Source organism: Alosa sapidissima, chromosome 23 (assembly GCF_018492685.1).
Source record: "Alosa sapidissima isolate fAloSap1 chromosome 23, fAloSap1.pri, whole genome shotgun sequence".
Taxonomy (NCBI): Eukaryota; Metazoa; Chordata; class Actinopteri; order Clupeiformes; family Clupeidae; genus Alosa; species Alosa sapidissima.
This window is the reverse complement of record NC_055979.1, coordinates 24510065-24532768: the sequence shown is the minus strand read 5'-3', so window position 1 is coordinate 24532768 and position 22704 is coordinate 24510065. Positions and strand designations below refer to the sequence as shown.

Below are 22704 nucleotides of genomic sequence, written 5' to 3'. Positions count from 1 at the left end.
CCCACGAGAGGCCGCGGCCCTTCTGGCATCTGCCCAAATGCCAGACCGCCCAGTCCAGTCACTGCACCAAGACATACAAGACAGACAACAAAACAAATAAAAAAAAGAAAATATATTTTAAAAGGGGAAAAAGTGATGTTAAAATTAGTCCAATTTCCAAACCAGCTGAAAATGTCCAAGGGCAATGATCCGTGAAAACTGCGCACAGAGCTGTGTCTTCACAACCGATGCAATGTCTGTGATAATAGGCTACTTCGCAAGTAGTTTAGCAGATTTGGGTGGGACAGAATACCTACACAGAGCAGCAGCTCTGGCCATATCGGCTCTGGCTCACATGATAATAATAATAAAATTTATAATAATAACATTTATTTATATAGCACTTTTCAAGCACAAAGCACAAAGTGCTCTACAGACAAACAAACAAACAAAACAAAGCAAAAAACAAAACAATAGTAATGATAACAACAATAATAATAGTAATAGTAATAATAATAAAAATGATTAAAAAAAACTACAAACACAAACTTAACTAAATATATATAAAAAAGAAAATAGGAAAAGTATACAGTATCGTACCCAAGACAAAATAAACAAACAGAAATGATAATAATGATAATAAATTAGCAGAGACATGAGTGGAATCCTTCACTATTTAAAGGTCACATTCACTGAGAAACTGTTTAATACTTGTTACTTTCGAAATACTATAGCTCACTCCAAGTTGCATATGCATGCTGCACGTGAAAATGATCTTCTACCCCCATTGCCCGCATTAGCCCATGAAAGAAAATACACGGAAAAACAAGCGAATCAGAAAGAGCCCTTCCCAATGACGCCGAAGGGAAACTGACTATTCATGGCCTCGCCCACCTTGGCTTGTGACCGCCTACAGGAAGGCTGGAAGATTTTGCGGCTAGGGGATTGTCTCTCTGCAGCTAGTAGGAGCTAACAGCAAGTTGCCAACATGGCGGAAAAAAAATCGTGCCTGTTTTATTTCTGGCAATAACACATCAATGAGTTGAGGAAGAAATGGTTCGGATTTATCGTTGGAACACCACCACCGAAGTAGTGCAACATTAGTTCTGTGTTCCAATCATTTTGACCACACTCACTGCCTTAGAAAGTGGTTTTGCATCGATGTTCTGAAAACCTGGTTCTGTACCGTCATGACGATCGACCACCAGCTCACAGGCTGTAAGTACAAACAAACTTTTCCACCTAACGTCTGTTACAAAATAGCATGTTCATATTCTTCACGTTAGCATGCATGAAAAGGGTACAAGCTAGGCTTAGGCTAGCCTATATTACAGGAAGCTACACCAGGCACGTAACTGAAGTGTTCTGTTCGCGACGTGTAAAATCAGAGAATGCCTAATAGGAAGGGCTCTGGTAAAATCCATTAGAGGAATGGTCTATTTTCCCGAACGTAGCCTACAGGCCACTAACACGCCAGGTGTAGCTACTTCCATTGATTAGGCCTATTGGAAGCTAATTGTTGCAGTACATAACGCGAACGGAATGCTTCAGTTACGTGCCTGGTGTAGCTACACTCATAAGAAACTGACCACACTACCCAGAGATTTAGCTTGTTGAACCTATAATCTTCTAACCTAAGCGTTAAACCACAAATAATAATATTAGCAACAATATTTTATGCTCTACTAAGTACGGGTATTGTTCTAGTCTAAACAGGGAAAATCAAAAACACAATACCCCTGCACTATTAGGCTAAGTTGCTATCACTAGAGCTCAGGTACACTTCAGTCTAATTTATGTCTTCTTGCCATTATTACATTGACATACAATGATGTTTTGTTTGATTACTTGCTGTTTACTTAGTGTTTTGTATGTCTTCCAGAGCACATCCTCATGTCAGGCTACACAGCTTTCTAGCCTACATTAGGTCATCACGTTAGAAGCAAAGGTTTGTGATCTAACTTTTATTGTTGTGCTAGTTAGTTTCTAGAAGTCTTTTTCTAGTAGGCTAATACAGGTTCTTATGTGCTCGTCAATGTTTTGGAAAGTCAATTCATGGGTTTCTTCAGGTCACTTTCCACAGGTGTATAAAATCAAGCACCTCGATTATGAATGCAGACTGCATGGTGCTTGATTAATACACCTGTGTAAATGGACCTGATGAAACCCATGAATTGCATAACAGATAGAATTGATATTACCGAATGTCTTCTTGTGGGTGTGCTACTTAGTACATCATACACCTTACCACAGTCACTAAAATATTTTTGTTTCCATTGTGCCAGTACAGTTTTGTGAGATAGTGAATGTCCTGTGTACTATTAGTATCTTGTAACTTGACAGTAATACACATTTATTTACTTTAGGTACCCAAACAGAATACTTCATGAAAAGTATGAGTATTGATACAAGCACTTCGGATACACCATGGGCATGGGGGCCTGCTACCTCTACTGCCATCAAGCCTGTTCATCTAAGGCCAGCTAGAAGACCTCGGGTTGATCAAGAGGAGGAGGAGGATGAAAGCGACATCTCCACAATAACACCTGATGGCTCCACCTATGGCCCAGCGCAATCAAAGAGCAATGTAATAAAATCATCACAGCCAACAAATGTGTTTTGTGTGTTGTCCCTTCGGATCCCCAGGACAATACAAGCCGAAACAACAACTCAGACCTTTTTCCCTAAATAATCCCAGCACCATCTTACAAAGGATCTGTAGGCCAGATGTCTGCATCGTCTGGCAAAAAGAGGACATTGTTAATTCTGTGCATAGTTTGGATGTTCTTGTTTTGTGTTTGCATTATTTTAATAGACTGCAATATTACTATTTGTCAGTGTTTCACGGACCACCTAGCAAGAAAAAAAAAAAACAGTAGACCTACTTCAACAGTATATTACACAATAGGCCTTCTTACTGAACCACCTTGCTTATTGTCTTTGCACCTTGCTTATGGTGTCAGAGGATTCATATGATTTAAACTGGCATAGGTTACATCAGTGTTGCAGAACTGTTTGGATTTACATACAAGTTGGTTCAATATTGCAAACAACTCATCTATTATATTTTACCACATCTACTTGTGGAACACTTGAGATAGCTTGTGGACCACACTTTGATTACCACTGCTGTATGTAAATATAATAAAGTTGTTTATAGAAAATTGACCAGTTTTGTATATTTGTTTTAGGAGTTTCATCAGTTTTTGTCCCTTTTAAGCTAAAGGTTTATCTTACCTTTCATATCTTCTGTCTCACAGAGGGCCATAGTCGTCATAGTCGAATGTTTAGTGCATTTTGAAGGGAGTACATTATGCTAAGGCAGACTGGTTCTAATCCTGGGTACAGGGTCAGGGGTACTGGTGTTGCCCATTTTTCTAACCACATGAGCAATCCCCTTACGAAAAAGTAGTATAGGAATCTTATAGTATTTGGGACAAAATATTATAGTAATCTTATAGGAATAATTGGGACATACTGTAGAAGTACTACTAATAACTCTATAATATCCTGTAACCGCTATAGTTTTTCTATAGTAGTCTTATAGTACCTATAGTATGTCCAAATACTATAGTATTCCTATAAGATTACTGTAATATTTAGTCCCAAAATACTATAAGATTCCTATAGTAGGCTACTTTTTCTGTCATACGTGACAGAAAACAACTTGAGTAGGCTAACCTCTGCCAATGTCAGGCTATCAAAGCCATAGTTCTCATTACCGGAGAAGTCTTGCAGCACACATTCTCTGCTTCTGTAGGCATTCTGGTACAATTCTAGCAAAATATAGCTAGGTAGGCGTGTTTGCATTTAGATCTATATATATATTGGGCTATGACCAAGTGGTCTTTCAATGATAGTATCATGGAATTCAAACCATAACTATCTAGCTATTCCGATAGCATTAGCAGGCTAGGTCAGTGCCTGAACTGCATTTAGGGTGCTTACCTGTGTTGTGAAGTAAAATATCTACTAGGAAGATTGCAAAGACTTTTGACTGTGTAAAAAAATAGGTCTTTATTTTAAAACGTTTCCAACTGTTTATTACTTGAAAGCAAGATGACGATTGTCACAAACGTTTACCTCTTTTAGGAGAAATTTTAAGCTGACAGGCAATTGTTACCATTCTATTAAACCAACGTTCACCGACAAACGATCAGGAAGCGGTTCTTCTTCCTACTCGAATACTAGGATCAAACACATGAAGTTGTATCTCCGAAGAGATTTTGTGCAACAGTTTTGACTCGAGTTTTAGCCAGGTTTTAGCACTGTAAAGTTGAATATGGAGCATAGCACAGGCAGAATCGGATGAGGACGCACTGGAGGAAGCGTCACAGTACTGTTAGCCAATCAGAGGCGATGTCATTAGCATGTCATTAATATTCATGACTAGAGGCGAAATCCAGTCGTTCCTCCCCGCCCACCTTCCCCACCAAACTAGAACAGCATGAAACAGACGCAGGACAGCATTTTTTTCACCAAAACCGGCTCACAGGGCATTCATCAATACTACAGACCACTGCAAAATTAATGAAAAAACGATGAGATGAGACCTTTAAGGAAAGCAATTTTATATAAGTGGGTCTTTAGACTAGATTTGAAAACAGCCACAGATGGTGCAGATTTGATGTTATAAGGGAGGCTGTTCCAAAGCTTGGGTGCTCTAACTGCAAATGATCGGTCACCCCTAGTTGACAGTTTACTTTCTGGAACAACTAAAAGTCCCAGGCTGGAGAATCTGAGGGGCCGAGCTGGACAGTAGGGGGTTAATAAATCTGTTAAATAGTCAGGTGCCAAACCATGTAATGCTTTATAGGTAATAAGGAGGATTTTAAAATCAATCCTAAAACTCACTGGCAACCAGTGAAGATTGGCCAGAACTGGGGTGATGTGTTCCCTAAATTTAGACTTTGTCAAAAGTCTGGCTGCTGAATTCTGAACAGTTTGTAAACGAGAGATGGAATGACGATTTAAACAGGTGAATAAGGCGTTGCCGTAATCAAGTCTAGATGAGACAAATGCATGTATAAATCTCTCTGTGTCCTTTAAAGAAAGCATTGATCTGATTTTGGAAATGTTTCTCAGTTGATAATAACAGGACTGCACAAGGAGTTTTACATGTTGGTCAAATTTTAAATCTGTATCAAATAAAACCCCTAAGTTTCTAGAAGTAGTCTTGTTATTTGAGGCTAAATTTCCAAGAAAAGTCTTAGCTTGATTATAGACTTTGTCAGGGCCAATGAAAAGGACTTCTGTTTTGTCAGAGTTAAGCTGTAGGAAATTCTGAGACATCCAGTCTTTCACATCAGCTATGCAATCCTGCAGTACAGTTAGCTTGTTAAGCATGTTTGGTTTGACTGAGAGGTACAGCTGTGTGTCATCAGCATAGCAGTGAAATTATATGTTATGGCGGCGAATTATGTGGCCTAGAGGTAACATGTACAGGGAAAACAATATTGGTCCTAAAATTGAACCTTGGGGAACACCGCAAGTAATAGCTGAGGTAGAGGAAGTAAAATTACCTATTGAAACAAAAAATGTCCTGTTGGATAAATAGGATATGAACCAGTCCAAAGCAGGACCCGTTATGCCAACCCATTCTCTTAGTCTTCTAATTAAAATAGCATGATCAGTGGTATCAAAAGCAGCGGTGAGATCCAGCAACACCAAAACAGAGTGCTCACCAGAATCAGCTGCCATTAGTAGATCAAGTAAATTTCTCCAGGATGCTATTGCCCTTTAACAATTCAGAAAGTTGCATCAAGACCACCTTTTCCAGAATTTTGGAGATAAAGGGCAATTTAGAGATTGGACGAAAGTTTTTTAGAATGGAAGGATCAAGGCCAGGTTTTTTTAGGAGGGGCTGGACACTGGCTGTCTTGAAAAGGTCAGGGACACACCCTGAGGAAAGAGAATTATTTAAGATTGATAGCAGAGTAGGGCCTATAGCACTAAACACTTTTTTGAGAAGAGTGGCTGGTAAAATGTCTAAAGGACTAGATGAAGGATTCATTGCTGCAACAATGTCAGTGAGGGTCTGTATAGAGATAGGTCTAAAATAGCTGAGGTTATTAGGGCAAGAAGGGGGGCATGGAACAGTAGCAAGAGACATCGGAGATGGGATATTTGACCTAATATTAGCAATCTTATCAATAAAAAAATGATAAAAACTTTTCACACTCATCAGCAGAGGATGCCAATACAGTGGTGGGAGTAGGATTCAGGAGGCGATCAATAGTATTGAACAGGAATCTAGAATTGTTTCGATTGTTAGCAATAAGGTTTGAAAAATACTGTGATCTGGCATCTTTGACTGCTTTGTTAAAGGAGGAAGTTAGTTCTTTCAAATGTTGGTAATGAACCAGAAGCTTAGTGGCTTTCCATTTGCGTTCAGTTCTCCTACAGTCTTTTGAGGCTACGTATTTCATTAGTGATCCAGGGAGACCTTTAACAATAGGTTTCCTTTTAGTTTTAAGAGGAGCTACAGTATCTAGTATGGTGGTACATAACTCATTAAATGTGTTAAGCATGTCATCTGTATCTTGTAACCCACCAGCATCAGGCATGGTATCACTAAGTTTGTTAAACAAAGAAGAGAAATTGCAGGCAGTGTGATTATTGAAACTGCGAAAACTTACAATATGTGTGTGAGGTGCAACAGCAACTGGGAGAACACTGTCAAAGATGACAGTGGTGGTCTGACACCAATAGGTCTTTCACTAAAACATTGTTCAGCTCTAAGCCAAGAGAAAAAACTAAATCTAAAGTATGCCCATGTTTGTGAGTTGGTTCTAACACATGCTGTAGTAAATTAAAAGAGCCTGGCCACTCCGTATTAAGTCCCATTGTACCGAATTTTGGTTGCAGTTCCACCAGATTTCCACTGGGGGCGATCGCCATGAGTGCAAATTGGTCTCTTTCACCTGATTGTCGTTGACAAATCTCAGATTTGATTGTAGTTTGTATAACTTCAACATGGGTTATAGGTCAAAAGTTGAATGAACGAGTACTTATGTCCTTTTGTTTTCTTACAGGTTGGGTCGTTGTTGCCCATAACACGCTAGCATTGTGCTAATGAGTGACGTCATTGACACGTTTGAAAGGCTTTTTAGAACAATTAAGTGACTTTTAAAAAATATAATACTCAACCAAGTGTATTTTCCATGCCTCCCCTTTCGAATACAATATTCAAATGACTTGAAAAAAAATTATATCCCGAGAAAAGTGGATTTTGAGGGGTACAGCTCCATAGACCTCCATGCATTTTGCACTCGTGGACGAGCGCCCTCATGTGGAACCACAGAAGGAACTGCAACCAGTTCAGAAACCGGAAGTTTTCCGAGAGTGGCAGTTCTCCCCTTATTAGACATTCTCTGATGTTGATCAGCTGTTGATCAGGTGTCACTTTACTGCCGGGCGTAGAGGCGATAGCGAGAGCGGACTGCTCTAGAAATCCGCGTTGTTTTGGCAAGAGATCCTGTGGAGATGATGATGTTCTCAGAGGGATGCTTTCCTCTGTCGCTCGGGTGATGAGAGAGCGACGTGCGCCTCTGTGCAGGTAGCCTTTCCGCCGGAGGATCCCCGCTGCCCGGCAAAGGTGGAGCACCTCATTGCTGATGGGGTCGGTGGAGGTGAACTGTCGAAGTTCAAGGGGTGTGTACTGAAAGCCCCCCATAGCCGAAACACAAACTCTGACACGGGTTGACGCATCAGCCAGACTGATGGTACCGATCCACTTGCACGACACTTCATTTTGACGTGTCGCATTCCACTCTAGTCCTATGGGTGACGTCAAGCGACTTTAACGCGCCCGCAAAGCATTCCGGGAAGGCAGCGCTGCATTTGAAAATATGTCGCGCGTCAAAAAGCTGGGCGAAGCCCATCTTTATGCAAATGAATCCGTTGAACGCGAGGCGACTCTCCAATGAAAGGACGAGGTTGTAGGTCCTTTGTTCTACCACAACGGTGCCTGTGAAACTTTGGTTCCGCTTACAAGACATATAATATTTTAACGATCTCTTCCACGACCACCTAGTAGTCCATAAAACAAACGAAACTAGGATTTGGATGAATATATTCACTGTTGGTGTTTCTGGTGAGGATTTGAGATTGCATTGAGTAGTTTAAATAAAACAAGATTTCGAAATGGCTTGCATAGTTTGTTTAGCCTATTAATGTGTTGTATACTGTTAAGTACAGTGATGGCCAAAAGTGTTGGCACCCATGCTAAAGTTGACTGAAAAGAGGAATATATATCTTTTGGAAATTGATCTTAATGCCTTAAGTGAAAAATGAGGAAATATCTAACCTTTAAGGACACCAATTTTCTTACTGAATGAATAATGTATCATAAATAAATAAATGTTCTTCCTTAAAATACAGGGGTCATAAGTATTGACACCCCTATGTTAAATTCCCATAGAGACAGGCAGATTTTTATTTTTAAAGGCCAGTTATTTCATGGATCCAGAATACTGTGCATCCTGATAAAGTTACCTTGGCCTTTGGAATTAAAATAGCCCCACATCATCACATACCCTTCACCATACCTAGAGATTGGCATGGGTGTTATTTCAGTTAGCCTATTAGCTGGTTTGATGCTCATTGAGCTCAATGCAAATCAAACCAGCTAATAGGCTAACTGAAATAACACCCATGCCAATCTCTAGGTATGGTGAAGGGTATGTGATGATGTGGGGCTATTTTAAGGAAGAACATTTATTTATTTATGATACATTATTCATTCACTAAGAAAATTGGTGTCCTTAAAGGTTAGATATTTCCTAATTTTTCACTTAAGGCATTAAGATCAATTTCCAAAAGATGATTTTATATTCCTCTTTTCAGTCAACTTTAGCATGGGTGCCAACACTTTTGGCCATCACTGTACATGCCTAAAATTGTGGTCCATTTGTGGAAAAACACTTATAGATACGTTAAAACGAACTGACTATGAGCTGGTAACTGACATTTTAAAGAAAGCCCACACACAACTGAACGTGGGGAGGCAGCGTGACATCTATGCGACACAACAAAATAAAGTGTCGTGCAAGTGGATCGGTACCGATAGGCTACGTTATCGGTGCACTTGCAGTCACCTAACGTCCGTCCAGCTAGCACGAAGCCTCAATCTCCCCACTGGTCAGTCCATCGACTATACCCAGCAGCTGGACAGTCAACCGACTAGGAACCCAGCATAGGATGTAAAGGGAGAGAGACACTAGCAAGCGAGCGCAGCTTCCACCACACAAGCAGGCAGCAAATCCAAAAACAGTGAAGTAGCCTAACATCAACTCTTCAGGGCAATAGACAACTAACTATTCACAGTCCAGATAGTGGCAGCAAGGGAGTAGGCCTCGAAGTGACACCCAGCAGTGCAGACGACCAGTCACCTCGCTGATGGCAATCGGCAGAAAAAACAGCTGATCACCAGGCGAAAAAACAGTGCAGGTACGTTCAGAGACAGGGGGAAATGCCGTAAAAGTATGGAAAAACAAAATAAATAATTGAAATAAAAAGGCTATCTGTAACTGTACAGCTAAACTAAACGAATGTACAAAAATTAAGAAAAATAATCGTGAATAAAATTGTAAATATTAAAAAATCTGAATAAAAACAAGTCAGACGGAGCGGCTTGAGCAGCCAGCGTCCCCGTTGCTAGGCGACTTTGCATCATGTGCTGCTTTAAATGCATTATCGCTTCACTACCCAACACGCGAACAAGAAAGAAAAGAAAAAAGAAACCAATGTGCTTATGTCGCGATTTCCGATAGGCCCAGGCCTAGAGAAAAGACAGCTATGGTAACCTAACAATTAGGATTTGCTTTGCCTACACTTCTGTTTGGTTGTCCCAAACTTTGAGACGATCCATACTCGCATTAACTGAATCTTATCAACCCGAACAGCGATGTTCCAAACAGAGTGACAGGATGCAATGCCTAATAATCTCACTGCCTTCGGCATAACTGCTAACAGTGCGCCTAGGCCTACTGTTAAACACCTGAAAAATATTAAGCTGCTGTTTTCTTTTCATGACGAGCACTAGGCCTACACTTAAATGATTTATGACTGAATGGAACGTTGCGTTTTTAAGCACCAGAACTGCTTATCACGTCGTGTGACAAAGTTTACACCAATCATCATCTTCTAATGTATCCTTATGTTGAGATGTCCATTCTCTTTGCCCTAGGCTATCATTTGTGCGCGAAGCATGTTTCAATTAAGACAATACACAAGCTATTTTTTATTGTTGTAATATTGAATGATTTCATGAATAAATTGTACGCACAGTGCATACAGGATTACGGCTGGCGGCGCCACTGACCAAGGCCACAGTAGCCTGTGAACCTCTGATTTTCAAAGGGAAATCATGGCGAACGCAAGGGCAACTCTTCTCTTCAATTTCCCTTCCAAATTACTTTTTATTGTCTGAAGACATCTATCGCAAGAATCTAACATTCTAACAGGAACAGCAAAGCAAATGCAAGCTAACCAAAGTGCAGTCGGTTCTCCCGCCATGGTTTATGAAATCACACACCGGCTGTATCTGAAGCCCCACGCACGCATAGGCCTACGACTATCACTCTACACGCCCCCTGTTGCACGTCACAATTTAATTTACTATAGCTGATCCTGCCTTCTGGCTCCCCAAAATGCCGCATCATGTGAACAGATCAGCAGGCCGGCACATTTTCACCTTGCTTTCAGACACAAAAAGATGGCAAAAAGACGTCTCCTCTTCCCGCAAATTTAGCGTGATCTCTGTGTGAAAAGGCCTATTGTTGTATCATACGCGGAGTTAGTGGGGGGGGCAGGGGGAGCACTGCCCCCCCTGGTGGAAACGGGTAATTGCATTGTTTCAAAAATTAGTGAAATACGTCTGGCATGACCAGATATTTTAAAAATAATTTAAATAACACAAAACAACAATAAGGAACAGGCTGCGGTTGATGATGGGAGCAGCCAGGTTTTCTTCTCTTGCGATCCTTCACATTGAAAGTGACATTACGGCCAACCTGACGAGGCATGCAGGACGCAAAAAACGCGAAAATTACTGTTGCACTAGTATGGACATCTTGCCGTGCCAACGTTGCAATAAAGGTTGCCTAAATGCCATGTATATAAATGTCCTGTCAGCTTACTAATTGATTTTGCGTTGTGTGTAGATTTGGACTTTTTATTCCACTTTGTTTAAACAGCAAAGTGGCAAAGCCTTGTTCACCTGTTTGGAACTGGCTGGTGAATGGGCGCGTAGGCCTGGCTAGATGACCCTTTTAGTGCATCTAGGCCTACTGATCGCTGTGGATTACTTTTGTTCGTGTCATTGGATTACAGCAAAATATGAATATTTTTTTCTTAACATGTCTTAACGTAATGGCGTGATTGCGCTTCGTTTCTGCTTTTGGAGAGGCATCAGACTGTAGGTGAACACTTCCTTTGATTCTTGGAGTTCTCGCTATGATTTAAGTCTGCCCTGCACTCAATAGCCTACAGTTTGGAGTTTACTTACTTTGCCTTTGTAGAATCGAATTTGAGTTTTCAATGACTCGTTCTCCTTAAGCTAAGCATGCATGAACCGATGCATCTTGTTATTTAAAACTCCACTCTGCTAGGTGGCTTGCATGCCAGCAGCACTCTTGAGGCGTCGGAGGTTTACCAACGTTCCACAAGCACAGCTAAGCTGGCATCCGTTACACTAGGCTATATAGTTCGTTTTTAATAGCAAACAGAAGTGTCAAGATGGCAACAGGCCATTACATTCTTTAATTGACAAAATATGATTGTACAAAATATTCAATCAATGTGGCGCAAATGAGGCTAGAGGCGGTGGATTAATTTATCAAAAGTGAGCAGCAACTCTATGGGCTAAGCCCCCAATGTTTTCAACTGCTAGGCGACACCCCTGTCTATTGCGTTTCAAGACAACCGTGCTGCATTGGATTTCATGAGGACGAATTGTTAAATTGTTACAATGTAATTCACCCTTCGCTAAGTCCCGCCCTCCTTAGTTACTGTTGCTATGCCTGACAAGCTTTAGGACCCTGCACGTCTATTACATAAGGGGAGAACCCGGGACTTTTCAATGAAATGTAATTTACAAAGACATCGTACCACACTGAAAGCTAATATTTTGTCACTAGCAACCTACATCTGTCCTCTGTCAAATACAGTTGGAATTTCATCTCTGAACAAAACCGTTCATGAGTTATTTAAGCAGAAGTCGAATGTGCGTTTTGTTTCATTCGACTCTCCTGGCCAGAATGAATGGAACAGGCATGGGGGATGAAAGAAACCGAGAAGATACCATTTAAGCTATGTACTTCCCACAACTTCAATATTTGACAACATATTATAAATGGTACTTCAAATAGGTTTAAATAGATTGCTGATGGGCTATACATCTTGGTGAACGTCTGTTAACAACTTCTTGCCGTTATCATGAAGCGTGTATCTCGCGGTTATGGAAATATCATGCAATATGCCATTTTTTATAGTTAGAACAATATGTGTTCCCAATTATATCATGTTTCTATAGTGTAACATGTTATTTCACTGTGTCTTTACATGGGTTAGGGCACCACACATCCAAATAAGTGCCCTTCGTGACCCACAGGCCTTCAGTCTCCATAGGTTAACATGGCAAAACTCGAAAAGCTTGTCAGACCTCCCGTGCCTAGTGACGGGTTGCTAAGCCACGATTGGCCTGTGGCGGTTTTCAGGTGTGGCTTAGCGAAGGGTGAATTATATATATCATTATTTAGCATGTTTGTTTTCTCCATATGTGCTCATGCATTGCTGTGTTCCCCAAGTGGTAGGCCAGGTCTCAGCTGCTACAATTATTTATTTATTTTTGTCTGCCCCCCCTGGCTCGAATGTCAAACTCCGCCTATGTGTTGTATGACAAGTTCTTAAAATTAGATCTTTGGAGTCTAGGCATTTGAGGGACCAAACGTCCACAGAACTCAATAAATGCAGCTAGGCGGGAGCTTACCCAAGGGAGACACGCTACTGATGATGGAGTTCCAAGATTCACACCAAACACACATGCACACACACTCGGAGTGAAGTGAGTTTCTCTATAACGCAGACTGCGGTAAGCAGTACACTGAACCGCACAGCTCACCGCACAGCACAGCACAGCAACACACAGCACGGCACAGCACAATAAAGCACAGCAAACATGCAGTGATAGGGTCCCACCACCAGGTGCCTAGCCTCCCCTTAGGAGCGCCCCGACCTGCCAAACAAACAAACAAAGACAAAACAATTAAGGCACCAGAGGATAGCAGTAAATCAACCAAAGAGGACACAACCACAATACACTGATGACAGCAACACTAACACTGACAAAGCTTAAATCATGCAAAGCGACAGTATACACGATCACATGCAAACAAAACTGAGGGAGATATACGCATCATGCCACAGCGCACAGGAAACACTGTCAATATGCAGTAGATGTTATAATTAGGCAGCTTCACCAACAAAACCAAAAGGAAACCCAAAATAAAGACCCAGAGTCTACGAAAGTAGACGCAGACACTAACAATACGCGTCTGGACAAGAGATGGAACAAACAAACAAAATAACTCACGAAATAATCACAAGTTACAAGCAAGACAGAGACAAACACTAGACGACAATCAATCGTCAGACAAAACAGCAGCGCCTGTGAAGTCCGGCCTTCCAGTCAACCAGGCTACACGCACCTGCAAGATGCAGATCAGATTAAAATATACGATACATTTTTACAAATGAATTTGAGTAATAGGATAGGCAACCATTTACATCTGGAGATGGTTTGTAGGCTAATTCCTGTAGAGCTCACCAAAATGATCATTACAAGACAAGACTTACATAATACATTACGATTTTTAAGTTACTTGGTCAACACTGATGACAACCATCACTTTCTATGTGTGTGTTTGTGTGGAGGGTCAATCAAATTATATGATTGCCACTGATGTGAATGATCTCACAAATCACACAAGCCAAATCAAATTTTAAAAAATCGCAAAAGTATCGAAATCGAGATTCTTCACTTAGTATTGGTATTGAAACACTAATGTTGGTATTGTGACAACGGGAGTTGGGGATGTGTCCCCACCAAAGCTGACACCAAACCTCAGGTGGAGAAGAAGGATGGTTCGTGTGTTTTCTTCCTACACCTCATCCAATTGAGTGCAGAGGCCTTCCCCCCCTGTATCGGTTGAAACACGCCCCATAATTATGTCCCAATGGAGCAGTATCAGACTCATATTCTGACTAGAATTGAGTATGACTACGTCAGGCTACGAGCCGCCTACCATTCTAAATCTGCTCAAATCCCCTTTTGCCAAATGTACCAAATGTGCCATGTACCAAATGTGATGCTGCCTAAGGGGGGCGATGTTGAGTCTGGTTATGGTCCGTGGTCATGATGAAAGGGAGTTTGTTCTGACCTGACCCATGTGATGTGATGTTGTAGCTTGACAACATGTTAACTGTGGGACAGCAAGACTTCCAACTTGAAATGTATGGACATCAGTTATCTAGGAGAGGTGCGGTTAGCACATAAACTACGGTAATACATTATGGTAATTTAATTTCATACATCATTGCAAATATATCGAGAGTGATACATGCCGTTTTAACTTGCACCAGCTATTTAATGTTTGGCACCACAATACTTAAGCTAACGTAACGGTAGCTCTAGCTCCTTAAAATGGCTTGTCCAGGCTAGCATTCCTAGCTAGAAGCTATACCGTTAGTTACCTAATTTAGTGTTCAGGGTGTCCTTGTTCGATGCTAATCGTAGTTACTATCATTGTTCTTTAGCTCTGGATGATCAGTTTCAAAGCCGTCTGATGTTGGTGACTTTAGCGCTTGTGTGTGATGGTTATACAATATCCCTTTGCGCATCTGTCCTGCTGTAATCTAGCTAGCTAGCTACTAGCTCCATCAATGGTGTTGTCCATAACGTTAGCTAGCTAGCCAGTGAGAAGTAATTGAATGGTAGGCTAATGTTTAGAAAAGTAGTAGTTCTAGGCTCACACGGAATATTTCACATTTTATTCGCAGGGTAACAGGAATTTTAGCGTATTCATATTACTGAATTGCCAAGTTAAAATCCGTTTGGAGGAATGACTGACTGCATAACTTTAGATGGACAGCGAATCGTCCGTGAGCTGTCCATCTATAACGGAACGTCACATATTACCAACCGTCCTGTATGTCCAACCTCTTACGTGTATGTGTCACTTAATATTCATTTCTATACAAACTAAGACGGCGGATTCCTAAAAAAACGCAAGCACCCACACCATAAGTGTATCTTAATTAGCTATGTACCAGAAAATACATTTTACCGTGACTCGAAGAGCTGTAAACAGGCTGCGTGTACAAATCCGCTTGGAGCTCAGTGGAATTTTGAATTGCAACGAGAATTCTCGGGCTAACTATTATGTGCCTTGAGAGGTTGGGAATAGGCACCTACCAGCCCAGCACTTAACTCCGAGTGTGGTACACAAAATCGGATATTTCAGGCAGTAAAAACTCCATTAAGAACCAAACTAAATTTTGTTCAAATCTACACACCTATGGCTCCTGAAAAATGTAAGGTTCATTTATCAAATGTTATTATGTTATTAAGTATTAAAAAACATCGTTTTAGAATTTTCTAACGAAATGGTTGGTAATTAGCACGTTTACGACACAGTTATGAGTGAAGCATTAAGCCTTCCTAGCTAACGATTGCTAATATTAGCTGTCAAGACTACATGATAATCTCAAACTAACACCACCCGTCAGTTTTGCTTTGTTGTTATGTTTTTTACAAATAGTTGTGTTAAAATTACATCAGTTTGTCAGTCATCTAAACTTTGAACTCGCTCAGGGTTCTTGTGGGTAACGTACATTTCATAGATTCCCAGATAAAACCATCAGTGTTTATGTGTTTATTTACTTACATTTTAAGAGCATGACTAATTTTCTTGTTTTGCCAGTTGCTTGTGTCACTTCAGTCTATTAGTAATTATTTTAATATTATTAGTAATATTTTAATTTAAAAACAAAATTGCCCAAGACAATGTTTGAGTAGGGTGAAGCTTAAATTTTCCAAGTTGCTCTACTTGTTACTGAAATGGCTCAGTAAAGCCAATGGCCAGTTCATGCTTTAAAATGGTATGATCATTGTTTTTATATAGATTATACAGGCATTGGGTAGCTCATGTGGCACCCGCCCTGTTTTTAAGAGTGATTTAGCCAAGTTAATTTTTCAAGAAGACAGGCGTGATCTAATCCTTAAGGAAAGTAGACATGTGTTCTAATGCCTTTTTGGATTTCAGTTTATTATGTCATTGTATGAAATACAGGCAGTGATGGGTGCCTGATTATGAAAGGTTTGTGCCAACATAGTGTGACAGGCGAAACCTACTGCCCTTCAGAGCAAGCTCATCATCTCAAGGTTCTCAACCTTTTTGGGGCTAAGACACACTAAAGGTCAAACCAAAACGCCAAGACCCATTGACTTATGGTTACTCATTATAAAGTAACATTATTCCAAAAAGGGTGTTCATACTTGTGCCCATAGTTTGTCTTTACAGAGTGTTCATGAGCTGAGACCATAGCAATAGGCATGTGCTCACATTATGTTTTGATTAAGCTGTGCCAATGATGCATACCTGTCTAAAAATAGAAGATTAAAATTATTATATGCTTAGTATTATTGTATGCTTAGTAATTAATGATCTGTTTTGAGATGACGTAAATCAAGAAGACTGTGATGACTGTCTTTTTTAAAGCTTTATATTCTCATGTTTTGACTTCTCATTTGTTGTCATCGTGCTAGGTGCGGTGTGGATGGCTGTCAGCCGGCACGTTGGGAGATGATGCGTCGCCATTGGCTGCTGGTGGGCGTGTGTGGCTGGGTGCTCCTACTGCTCATGGTTGCTAGTCGCTTCATCAACTTCAACCTGCGACTACCTGATGGTGAGTGATGCCCGACCATACTATTAAAAACAGAGTATCTCTTAATACATTTATTAATAACCAACGTTTATTAATCACAGTGGAAGTACGTGTCCAATCTGAAGAAGAGAATAACAAATGCAATCTCAATCACAAAACACATTTGCATTCCAATTATGAATACATCAACACAGGCTTATACAATTATAACACATTTATTAACATGTAAATTCTTTCAGACCTTTCTTTAATCTCATTTTCTTTCACGCAATGTCGTGTCGTCCGGCTGTTTTGTTTTTAATTTGATAACCTCCTGGCCAGCACTTCTCCTTGGGTGTACATTCCTCTTCCACACTTTTGCCCAACCATACTGACAAAGAATCAGGGCTGCCCAATGAATCGATTTTTCATCGAAATCGCAATTGTAACTAATGCAAATAGCTAATCGCAAAAGGCTGCAATTAATCATGCAGCTCATAAATATGTCCCAATGATTAATCTTCATGACCTCTATGCTTTTTATATTCATGTAGTCCTTCATGTGTGATAGACAATGACGCTCATCTAACACATTTCGAATATTGAAGCTTGACTACTGTTCACTGGGTGCTTGACTAGTATAGTATACTATGTTGCACTTTTAAACTATTGCCCTTTTGCCCTTTAACGCCTCCCGGAGGGGAGTGGGGTGAACAGTCAGTGGTTGGGGTGAGAAGAGATGATGACTGGTATCTGACCAACACAGCTTAAAGTTCTGTTAACAGTGGAATGACAGACACGTCTGCTGTGTTTTACAGACTATGGGGGGAAGGTGAAGTTACGGACTTGGACCGAGCTGTCTTTCAAAACAGTCAAACCTCAGAAAGCAATACAGCAACCTAACAATTTGGTAAGGTTGCCATAAGATTATTATCATTGTTTTGTCAATAAAACTTTATTTTTTATGACATGCTGGTTTCCCACGGTAATAGTTCTGTTCACTTGGTTGACTATTAACCCATAGGTGCATCTGTAGTGCTCAGAAATACTGAAACAGCTTATTACAATATTTCAATATCTGCAGTGTTCTATAATCCTAGTATATAGGACTATCTCAGTTTTAGCTGGACGTCAATTGTCTTGTCATATTTCTCATTTAGTCAACAGAAAGTGGAATCTCTTCTGCTATTACATAGCATCAGGACTGATTTGTGGTAGGACTGTACTCAGAATATCGATATTATATCGTCATAGCATTAGGACTGATGAGCGGTAGGGCTGTATTGACATACATTGTCATGTCCTCCTGTATTGATACAGCATCAAAGAACAAAACCATAAGACACAATGTAAAAGGTCATTTTAGAATGTCAAGGTTAAAGTTAGCAACTTTCAGATTTGAAACAGAATTATTATTTTTACTTTTAAGATCTCTGGGCCTGAATTGTTTTTTTAAGTCTTGTGATCCTTAACGCTTTGCCTATTACTTTTATACAATTACGTATAAGTAAGGGATACTGCTCTGCTGCGCGTCGGGGTCCAGTTCGCCCTGTCGGGACTTATTTTCCCAATAATGACCGGCGTTCTATACATTATCCCGCTTATTACACGGTTACTACCAAAACGAAACAATAAACTCCCCACGATGTGACTCTTTAGCCTACATAGCCTAGGCTATAGCCTATTTGTTACCGTTTCATTGTGGCTTTTGGTGAGAAACAAATAGTTCACAGCACACGCTGAACTTGAATCAAACATTCTTTAGAACACAGCTGATCAACCGTCTGCTTTCACTTTTGAATGATGTTCCAGTCCTTGCACAGTAATATCAAAGACGCGAAATAGAAGTATTAAGCCCATTTTCCTTGACAGCGGTCTGTTATACTTAGCAACGTCTGTTATTGAGAATTAGCAGACCACCGAACGTTGGGAAGGCCCATTTAAGTGAATGGAGCATTCTGCAGCACTCTGAAGAGCCGTGTAATAAAGAATTATAAAGAACAGTTCGTAGAGCAGCTCTTCTGTTTTGGACACGATCATTATTTAGAATCAACATGTCAACATGTATTGTAATGCATATCGTTTCGTAGCCTCTGTATTGACATATTGTATCATGAGGTTTCGGGCAATAGTCAGTCCTATAATGAGTGGTCAGCCCTAATAATTCGGTGTACATTTACATGTACTTGTGCATATGCACACTCATGCACGTATGTGTGTCTGTGCGTCCTCCTTAGTCCACCGTGGGGGCTTTACCCACAATCCCGTCTGACTGGCGGTCTGTGCGAGAAAGGCGTTTGGATGTGCTGGCCAGTGTCTGCCGGAACTCTTCCATTCGGAATCTCACACACACTCCCATCAACAAGTTTGTCCTGGACCGCATATTTGTGTGTGACAAACATAAGATTCTCTTCTGCCAGACCCCCAAGGTTGGCAACACACAGTGGAAGAAGGTCCTCATTGTTCTCAATGGTGAGTGTCTCTTTGTGTCTGTGTGTGTGTGTGTGTGTGTGTGTGTGTGTGTGTGTGTGTGTGTGTGTGTGTGTGTGTGCTTGATACATGACTCATAGTGAGGGAGGGCCAGGGGTTTGGCTTGTGGCAATGTAGCTTACTGGTTGTGTACACTGGCATTGTTGCCCACAAAATTAAGACTCTTTTTGTAATGGCATTTTCATTAGTTGGAAAACATATCAGGCGAAATCCTGCTCATATTGAGCTCAGTATGAGCTTTCTCTCCTGTCCAGTTGTGAATGTGCCTAAGGTGGATCTTATGTCCTGTCCAGTTGTGAATGTGCCTAAGGTGGATCTTATGTCCTGTCCAGTTGTGAATGTGCCTAAGGTGGATCTTATGTCCTGTCCAGTTGTGAATGTGCCTAAGGTGGATCTTATTCTTTTGTCCCCATGTTCTTTTTCTGTAGGAAAATATTCTAAGGTAGAGGACATCCCTGAAGTATTGGTACATGACCATGAAAAGAATGGCCTTCCCCGCCTCTCCTCCATGAAAGAAAATGAGATTAAAGAAAGGTCTGAAAGAATATTTACATGTTTATAAATGTGTTATAATTGTATAAGCCTGTGTTGATGTATTTGTAATTGTAATTCAAATTTGTTTTGTGATTGAGATTGCATTTGTTATTCTCTTCTTCAGATTGGACACGTACTTCAAGTTCTTTATTGTTCGAGACCCTTTTGAGCGAATCATCTCTGCTTTTAAGGACAAATTTGTGAAGAACCCTCGCTCTGAACCCTGGTACAAGCATGACATCGCCCCTGCCATAATTCGCAAATACCGCAGGATCCATCGAGATCCCGACGACGACTCCAGCCAAGAACCGCCCGGATTACGCTTTGAAGATTTCGTACGCTATCTCGGTGACATATCTGGACAGAGGCGACTCAACAGGCAGTTTGGGCAGCATGTGATTCACTGGCTGACGTACGTGGAGCTGTGTGCGCCATGCGATATCTCGTACAGCGTGGTGGGTCACCATGAGACACTGGACCGCGATGCCCCCTACATCCTCAAGGCGGCCGGGATCGAGCACCTGGTGTCCTACCCGACTATCCCGCCCGGCATCATGCTCTACAACCGCACGAAGGTGGAGCGCTACTTCTCCGGGATCAGCAAGCGCGACGCACGACGCCTCTACAAGCGCTTCCAGGGGGACTTTGACCTCTTTGGCTACCCACGGCCTGACTTCCTGTTGGACTGAGAGAGGCTGCCCCTCCCTTCAACTCCATGTAGCACCGGCCCTAGCATGAGGGACGGCCAGCCTGGCCGACCTGATGGCTTTGGCTGTTCTTTGGCCAAGTGGTGGAGCCCTGATGGCTTTGGCCTTTCTCGTGAATGGCAGGGAGGGCGACTATGATTGTCCCCTTCCAGTACCTGGGTTTCCCAGCATATGGTGATGGTGGACACTCCCTCTAGAGTTTGATGATAATGGTCAGATGTTATCGCTATATTGGCCAAGCAATTGCTGCTTCTTGCTGTAGTGCAGCAACATTATTTAACAAGACTACTGTACACTAAATATGTAATGTAGTTACCTGCTCTTACCTTGTCTCCTTTTGGAAAAATGTGCAAAGACTTGAACTAACAATTGCAGTATCTCTTTTTTACAGACCGATAAACACTCCACAACATTTAGATAGTGCCAGAAGATAATGACGATTTGATAACAGTTGGCAGTTGAGTAGAACAGTATAAAATAAAAGTCAACTTTATGAATTTAAGATCATTATAAGGGTGTTGGTGGTGGTTGTGGATGTTGGGGTGTTTGCGACAGAAACTAAAGGGTTGGTTTGAATCCCTGACCAGCGTAGTGTCAGTAATATTGAGAAATTGCTCTGCACAGATGTACAACTGTGTTGTAGTGCCCTGTTTCTGCTGACAAAGTGTCCTTGTAGTTGCCAACAAAATATACCATGTAGGTTAATACTCTGAATGCCTCTGAATTTGATTGCAGTGGAGTAATACTGAGTGGTAGTATTGTAGCATCCAGTAGTTATTCTGAAACCTTAGTGAATTCCTACTCAAAAGGTCTGGAGCTGCATTGTGTCATGCTAGCTAGGTCATGAGATGATGTCCAGTCTGTTCAAGAGGTTGTATTATGTCAGAAAAATATATTATATTATTATTATATTTTAAGATAAATGGAATGGAAAGGACTGTTGTGACTCCTCGTCGGTTATAAAAAAAGAAATTTTAAAGCAAAACAATCAAACCCACGTCACCCTTGCTGTGTGGATGTTTCACATTCCCATACCTAGGACATATTTTTCAGGAAAAACATCATATGAAAGAAGTTGTGATATGTGACAAACAACTCATGAAGTCACCACAGTCTTTTTGTCCAGGAGGATTTGTGTCAAAATAGCCACCTATTGCCCCCACAGTGATGTAGTGTGGCAGAAGACAGTTCAGACTGGGGCACTTTAGTCGTGGGTGTGCAGTGGCGAAAAAATGACCAAGCACACGCCCAGCCTGTGCATGATGACCTCACTCCAGCGCTGTGATGTCATTTCCTGTTCACATTCTTCCGTCATGATGGTCTGAATATGTTCATGTCAGTTGCAGTAGGACCAGGGACATGGAAAGGTGTTACATTGCACTGAAATGACTAACTAAATGACGCAACTAGAACCTCCTCAACAAGTCTGATGTCTTTCTTCAGCAAAACATTATCCACACACTATTCACAATTGATTGCTAGAGCATTTACATGTATATGTAAATATACAACTGTGAATATGTTATTAAGGCCATAAATGGTGTTAGAGGTTTTCTCTGAAACTAACAAGTTAACTGGAACAAGTTAACTAGAAGCCATTGGGAACACCATCAACAATTGCATTGCTAAATGATGCAAAACATTTGGTAACTTGGCTGTAAAATCTAAATTGTTTACAAAGCTTCCTACCGATACCAAAAGAACACTAAATGGCTTGAGTGCCTAGTGGGGACAACATATAATCTGTTTACCATCAAAAATGTATCTGAGAAAGTCATGTAAAAATGGTTTCATATGCTGCAGAACGGTGTAATGTATCTCGTTTGACCACTTAGGGGCAGTACTGCACTAAATGTGACCTTTATACCACTTAAGTGTAGGCGGCCTAATGTAACCCAATCAAGTGACATCCAGTTGTTCTTAAGCACAAGGAAATAATGAGTGGTTGTTGGGAAGCTAGAGATCTGTGAAACGGGTAGCAATAGTTATTTAAGTATTTTTAGCAGAATCCTGAAATGTTATGCTCAGATAAAAAGTTCTTTGTCAACTTGCTCTTAAATGGAATCAG

General features: G+C 40.9%; 1 protein-coding gene across 4 annotated transcripts in view; it reads left to right on the top strand.

Annotated features, from left to right (window-relative positions):
- The window catches only part of chst10 (carbohydrate sulfotransferase 10), a 29509-nt gene extending 7457 nt beyond the window's left edge, over window positions 1-22052 (top strand). The window contains exons 1-6 of one of the 4 annotated variants that reach the window (XM_042080957.1): window positions 9409-9429; window positions 16808-16947; window positions 17724-17815; window positions 19143-19377; window positions 19824-19929; window positions 20054-22052. In XM_042080957.1, coding sequence (XP_041936891.1) covers window positions 16845-16947; window positions 17724-17815; window positions 19143-19377; window positions 19824-19929; window positions 20054-20618 — 1101 coding nt within the window. In that variant the 5' untranslated portion in view covers window positions 9409-9429; window positions 16808-16844 and the 3' untranslated portion in view covers window positions 20619-22052. Of the gene's footprint in view, window positions 1-9408; window positions 9430-14397; window positions 14556-16807; window positions 16948-17723; window positions 17816-19142; window positions 19378-19823; window positions 19930-20053 lie in introns of those variants that run through there. The other 3 variants (XM_042080954.1, XM_042080956.1, XM_042080955.1) reach the window with 3 other exon arrangements.
- The last annotated feature ends 652 nt before the right edge of the window (window positions 22053-22704 follow it).